A 6,804-nucleotide genomic window follows, 5' to 3' on the forward strand; every position below is an offset into this window, starting at 1 on the left:
AACCCCAACCCCAACCCCAACCCCAACCCACCTGACAAGAAGAGAAAACAACACACCACCCACCCAAGCCCTCTGCTTTTATCCCATTTCAGTTGCCTTTGGCTCCAGCTGGCTCCAATTAGCACAGGAGCCCATCAGCACATCCCCAGGTGAGCATCCTATTAAAGTATTTGGGTCCAGCCCCTATTGAGTCATGGGTTTTGGAGGCTGCCCAAGTGTTTTTTATCCTAAGGAAGGGTCTGTTGTTAGTGAGCAGAGGCTGAAGCATGGTGTTGGAAAATGAGCCCTTTAATGAGGTGAGGTGCTTCTGGAAACCCACAGTCTTACAAAACATTAAATAAGGCAATGTAACGTCCTTCCCTGCACAGGTGTATTGGTATATAAAACCACATGCCAGGCTTATCAACAAACACTGCTTTCCAAATCCCTTTACAGCAGCAGCCTCCCCATGCAGAGAGAGACCCTATTTGGCTAAGAAAAATCACGGGTATGGGTTTGGGTTTTTTTTTTTTTTTTCCTTTTTCTCCATTTTCTTAGTTTAAAATAAATACTCCTGTAGTGAAAAAATAACAACGTAATCCTCATCTGAACTTGTTCCTCCTCTGCTAGCAACACCTGAGCGCGGAGTTGTAAGGTGACAACACGAGGCGGGGGGAAGGCAGTCTGTCTGTCTGTCTGTCTGTCTGTCCTGGGCATGTTCCCCAGGTGGCTGCAGCATTTGGGAGGGTTTTTGTTATTAATTGTCCTTCAGATCTTCCTTGCAGCCCCTTCCCAGCCAGGACCAAAGCTCTCGCCCCGACACCATCGCTCCCTGTGCTGTGGTCCAGCACGGTCGATGGACGAAGTCAAATTTCTGAATAAAAAAGACAAGTATAAATTAGCACTGAAGAGATAAAAATGAAAATAAAGGACAAAAAAAAAAAACTGTAATGGGAAGGCAGCGGATTGCACAAAACTGGGGACGTCGGCGTTGTCACCTCCCCATCCCTGCATCCTCCCAGGCACAAAACCCCACGCCAAGCACAATATGGGTATAACTACGTAGAAACATCAATAAATGCACACAATAAAAGAGAACTCACCTACTGGCCAACCTCCGACCTTGACCCTGTAAGACACAAAGTTGTCGGTGATCCCTCCAGTTGCAGCAATAGGGACACGAGGGCAGGGTGGGACTGTCCCATTCCTGAGAGCCTGCCCGGAGGAAGGAGCTGGGTTTTCTTGGGAGAAGCTTTGGGGTTTCTCAGGAGAGGCTTTGAAGCTGTGTTTTGTAGGGTCCGTGACACGTGGAGGCCAGTTTGGGGAAATCTGGTGGTCAAGCACTTGCAAAGTTAATGGGGAGCAGTGGGGGTCTCCATTAACTTCATCACAACTGAGTCCCCATGCAGGATGCTTTTGGTGGGGCATCCTTGGGTTTTAGTGGGGAATCTTTGGGCATCCTTGTATTTTAGTAGGGGCATCCTTGGTTTTTGATGGTGGATTGATGGTTTTAGTAGGGGCCTGTTTGGAGTTTTAGTGAAGAATCCTTGAGGTTTTAAGTGTGGGTGTCCTTGATTTTTGGTGGGAGCATCCTTAGGTTTTAGTGACAGTGTTTGTGGTTTTAAGTGGGGAACCCTTGGGTTTCAGCAGGGAACCCTTGGGCTTTAATGGGAAATCCTTGGGTTCTAGTAGGGAAACCTTGGGTTTTAATGGGAAATCCTTGGGTTTTAGCAGAGAGCCCTTGGGTTTTAATGAGAAATACTTGGGTTTTAGTGGTGAAACCTTGGGTTTTAATGGGAAATCCTTGGGTTTTAGTAGGGAAACCTTGGGTTTTAATGGGAAATCCTTGGGTTTTAGCAGAGAGCCCTTGGGTTTTTAATGAGAAATACTAGGGTTTTAGTGGTGAAACCTTGGGTTTTAATGGGAAATCCTTGGGTTTTAGTAGGGAAACCTTGGGTTTTAATGGGGAATCGTTGGGTTTTAGTTGGGAACCCTTGGGTTTTAGTGGGATATCTTTCTCCAAGCCCCTTGGGGTAGGGATGGGGATCACCCTGCTACCTACCGAGCTGTTGCTGAATGGAGTGGTGCCACAGGAGGTTCAGCAGGTCTGGGTAGATTTCAGGGAGCTGCTTGAGAGCCAGGAGCTTCAGCATGCGCGAGGTGCAGCCCTTGAGCTCCAGCTCCCTCAGAAGCTTCTCTTCAGAGAGCGTGGTGGGCCGCAGCTCCACCTTGTGCTTCTGCAGCACCTGGTCCACAGAGGCCCCGGGGAGCTCGGGGAAGAGCTTCTCCTTCACCACATGGATGGGGATGAAGATGGCACCTGCCCGCAACACATAGGGAAAAGGGCACTTGCGGGTGAAGGTGAAGGCCTCCAGCTGAGCCAGGAGCTTGCTGAGGAGCGCGGCCGCATTCCGGAATGCCAGCCAGATCTCCTTGCCTTTCGGGGGCTTCTGAGGCTCAGGGAGTTTGGAGCCATTTTTGGGTTTAGGAAGGGATTTGGGTGTCTCTGCCAGCGCGTCTCCCGGCTCTGTCCTCCTCAGCCAGTCCCGCAGCAGCTCCGGGGAGGATGTGGACACCGAGCATGAGATGATGTGGCACAGGGACATGTGCAAGGCAGAGAAACCCTGGTTGGCTAAGCATGGCTGTGCTGGGACATGGCAGGGGGTGGGCAGGGGGTCTTGGGGAAGCGCTGGTGACACGTCTTCAGGCTTTGGGTTGTGGCAAGGCTCCTGTGGGACGGAGGTGCTGGGGGACCCCTGCCATGCATGCGGTGGGGAGCTGGGCTGGGGGGCGCAGGGAGGTCCCCAGGACTTCAGGATCTTGTATTTCTTGAACATGAAGGCAGCCGAGCTCTGGAAGTGGCTCCTGTCCCTCGAGCTGACCTCCACCAGCTGCAGTGGCACCTGGGCTTTGGTGTCCTCACCTACCTCCACTTGGTTGGGTCGTACCTGGGCTTTGGTGTCCTCACCCACCTCCAATTGGTTGGGTGGCACCGGGAGTTTGGTGTCCCCACCCGCCTCCACCAGCTGCGGTGGCACATTGGTGTCCTCACCCACCTCCACCTGGCCCAGTGACCCCTCTTTCTCTCCTGGGTCCAACATCCCCTCTGTGTGGGTGCTCCCCGTTGTCACCAGGCTCTTCTTCAAGCTCAGGTCCAGTGCCACGTCACCAGGGGTTGGTTCCCCCTCGCTGTCCTGACGCCCCGGGTGACTGCTTGCTAGTGGCTCTGAGGACATGGGCTTTGCCTTGGGGCCCTCGGGGACCTTTCGGTGACAGCTTTCCCCTTTGCCATGCAGCGGGCTGGGTGTCATCTTGATGCCAGCAGGCTCCTGATGGCTGCCTGCGTTTTGGGGTGGTGTGTCCCCTCGTGGGTGCTCCCTGGGGACATCGGCGGAGACTTCGGTCCCCTCCAGGTACTCCCGGTAAGGTGCCAGGCTGAAGACCTTGTTGATCACCGGCATCGGCGGGGAAGGGGGGGACACGTCACCTCTCTGTCGGTCCCTCAGCCTCTCCTGGGGACAGATGGCCCCACAAGGGGTGAAGTGCTCCTTGGTGGCATCCCCAACCCCACCTTTGACCGCCTGCTGCTGGCAGGGGACAGGGGTGGCCGTCATCGCCTTATCCAGACTGTAGCCAGCTTCTGCTTTGGGAAATGGCCCCAGCAGCCCATCAGGCGTCTTCTGTGGGGTGTGGATGGGGTGGAAGGCGCTGCTGTGCCTCGCCACCGCCCTCCCTCTGTGGGCTTCCAGCGCTGCCATTCGCCCATCACTGTGATGCTCCGTGAATAAAGCTGCGTCCATGGGGCTGAAGGCGAATCCGGGATTTGGATGCAGGTACCCGGCTGGAGGCAGAGGTTGAGGCTCAGGATCCCTTGGTCCCATTGCTTTCAGCGTGGGCAGCGAGCCCGGTGCAGCCGGCCTCGACACGAAGCTATCCGAGGGGCCGGGATAGTGGCTCCGGGGGGTTGGGGGCTTAAGGTAAGTGCTGGGAAAAGGGGGAGATTTCCCATTCACCACGAAGCCGAAAGCTTTGTAGGAGAAGGAGCCCGGAGGCTGTGGGTAGGGGGGCTGCGGGTAGCAGGCGGAGGGATGCTCCCTGTGTGCCTTCATCCAGGGGTCCAGGATGCAGGTGGGGATTTCGGGTGCCTTCCCCTGGTCATGCACAGCAGGGGGACCGTGGTATTTCTCAAAGGCAGTGTAATAGGGAGAAAGGGTGACAGGGGAGGGTGGGGGCACAGCAGGCACGGCCCCTGGCCCCCTCTGCAGGGTGTCACCTCCCCGGGAGCCCAGAGGTGTGAAGCAAATTGGGGCTGCGTACACGGGCTTGGGGACAGCAGGTGGCTTCTTCAGTGGGAAGGGTTGGCCCTGGTGGCCGGGCCACTTGTCTTGTGCCACCAGCGGGTCCCACATGGGATGATTCTTGCCCTGCTCAGCACCTGGCCTGCCCGTGGGGCTGTGGGGCCGGCGGAGCAGGCAGTGCAGGAGCTGTCCGTCCGCCTGTGGGCAGGAGAAGTAGGAGCCCTTGTAGCCGAGGTGGGTTTCAGGTCCGGCTGTGGGCACAGGGTTGGGTTTGCAGAGCATGGAGGGGATGCCCGGGCTGGGCTCGGCCTCCAGCCGAGGTAGCTTGTGAAAAAGGACGGCATCCAGAGGCTCCGAGAGACGTTTTGAGGCCATCTATACTCCACCGGGGTGTGCAGTGGGAGAGGTCAGCTGGCCTTCCTGGGTGGGGAAAAAGGAGAAAACAGGTCAGACACAGCAGGGTGCACTCGTCTCTCTGTTTTCTGAAGTTATTCGGGCTGTATGGTGTCTTGTGGTTCGGGGTGGGACCTGCAGCACCAGGCGCTGCGTGCCAGCAGGTGGAGCTGGCAGACCATTGCATCATTGCCCGGCCTTCCTCATCATCAGCCCAGCACATCCAGCACCTCCTGGGCATCCCACCAAGATGCCTTGAGCATCCCTCCATGCATCCCTCCGTACACCCAGGAACATCAGTGGGCATCCCCCACCATCTCCTAGGCATCCCACCGAGATGCCTTGAGCATCCCTCCGTGCACCCAAGGGCACCATCCAAACCCCCCCAAGCATCCCTTGCCATCCCCCAAGCATGGGCCAGTTTCACTTAGCACCTCCCCAGCAACCTCCAGGCCCATGGATGGGTTCAGTGTGGTGAGATCTCGCCTCTTCTCCACCCCCCCCTTTTTACTTTTTTTTTCTTTTTGTGGCAAGAATCAGCAGAGAAACAGAGAAGGAAATGGAGGAAGAGAGCGTGGAGATAAGATAAAAGCCCTGTCCGCAGAAGGGGAAATGGCTCCGATAGCGGGGCAGGCTTGCTGGGGTAGATAAGGGGACCCGAGCTCGGTGGCTTTGCTGTGCAGCAGGCTTGGACCTACGGATGGGGCCGGTGAGGGAACGCGTTTCCCCGCTCACGTCCCTTAGTGCTGCTGCAGGTCCCTCCGCAGGGACATTTGGGACGAGAGACTTGGGGGAGAAGAAATACAGAAAGGCAGCAGGAGCCCACAGGGCGGGGGGCTGCATCCCAAGGCACATCCAGCAGGAGAAGATGGAGCAGAAGGTGCCACCTCCACGGGAAGTGAGGGACAGGGCTTTCCCCTTTTCCCTACTGTTTGGGCTGGACACTGTGCTCAAATATCACGATTCACCCAACTTCTGCGCTTCCTTTTCCCCTTTCCCCGAAACGCACTCCTCTACAAAAAAACACCGTGCAACCACTTCACGTAGGGCGACGCCAACGCTCGCATCCCCCCCCAGTCCCAAATCCATCCCTAAATCCTCCCTCCCAGCACCGGGGAAACATCGTAGAATCATGAAGGTTGGAAAAGACCACTGAGATCATCCGGTCCAACCCCAACCCACCGCACCGTGCCCGCTGACCGTGTCCGTCGGTGCCACATCTCCACGGTTCTGGAGCACCTCCGGGGACGGTGACCCCACCACCACCACCTTCATTTCACCCTACAGCAAAGAGGACATGGGAGCCCTCCAGCTCCGCTGCGGCCACGTGTCCCATCCCGCTGTCCCCAAAGGTGGCAGAGGTGACCCGGCGCGGGGCCCTTGGGTGCTGCCGAGGTGGTCACCTCCCCGATATCTCCGCCGGGTGCGGGCGCGACCATTGGCCACCGGTCCCAACTGGAGCCTGTCCGCTGGTAGAACCCATCGGGAGTTTCACTTTGCAGCTTTTGCAGATCTCGCTCCCAGCGGCGTTGCACGCAGATGGCAAAACGCCGCACTTGGAGCCCACCGAAGCAATATTTTAGAAGGGAAAGAAATGAAATGCAAGCCCACCGGCGCTGTGCAGCAACCGCACGCTCGACATTGGCCATAAATGGGTAAAACCCTGCAACTCAAGCCCGGATCCCATAACCGAGAGCTGCCCCACGGCAACCGAGGGGGAAAGGGGGCTCGGGGCCGAAGTGCCGAGCGCTGTCCCGCACTCACCTGGCGGAGCCGCCTCTCCCGGAGCATCTTACGGGGCCGCGCCGGGGAGGGGGCGGCCGGGGGGGGCCGGCACCGTGCTGCTGCCCCGCTCTGCTGCTCGCATTGTGCGGAGGAAGTGGGAGGAGGAGGAGGAGGAGGAGGAGGAGGAGGAGGAGGTGGCAGTGGGGCGGCCGGAGGAGGGGGGAGGAGGGGACGGCCCCGCCACACGTGCGCTGAGCGCGTCGGGGCTCTGCCACCCCCGGTGCCAGAGCCCCATCGGGGATGTCGGTGGCCGAGGGCTCACGGCCAGGCGTTGTGCTCTGGGCTCCGGGCCGTGGTTTCACCCTCGAGCCGCTTTTCATTCGTAGGAGATGCGGTGGAACTCGGCCAG

General features: G+C 57.8%; 1 protein-coding gene across 4 annotated transcripts; it reads right to left on the reverse strand.

Moving 5' to 3' along the window:
• Positions 271-6,581, reverse strand: C9H15orf39 (chromosome 9 C15orf39 homolog). Of its 4 annotated transcripts, none has more exons than XR_002442002.1 (4): positions 6,435-6,581; positions 2,042-4,697; positions 1,083-1,308; positions 271-853 (listed from the first exon to the last, which is right to left on the reverse strand). XR_002442002.1 is itself a non-coding variant. In XM_021407857.1 (4 exons), exons 2-3 carry the CDS (start codon positions 4,650-4,652, stop codon positions 1,083-1,085), a joined length of 2,637 nt encoding a protein of 878 aa, XP_021263532.1. In that variant the 5' UTR covers positions 4,653-4,697; positions 6,435-6,581; the 3' UTR covers positions 271-853. The 4 variants fall into 4 exon arrangements, 1 of the variants encoding a protein (XP_021263532.1); XR_002442004.1 differs by lacking the exon at positions 6,435-6,581 and adding an exon at positions 5,871-6,410; XR_002442003.1 differs by lacking the exon at positions 6,435-6,581 and adding an exon at positions 5,858-6,410.

Source organism: Numida meleagris, chromosome 9 (genome assembly GCF_002078875.1).
Source record: "Numida meleagris isolate 19003 breed g44 Domestic line chromosome 9, NumMel1.0, whole genome shotgun sequence".
In the NCBI taxonomy this organism is placed as follows: domain Eukaryota; kingdom Metazoa; phylum Chordata; class Aves; order Galliformes; family Numididae; genus Numida; species Numida meleagris.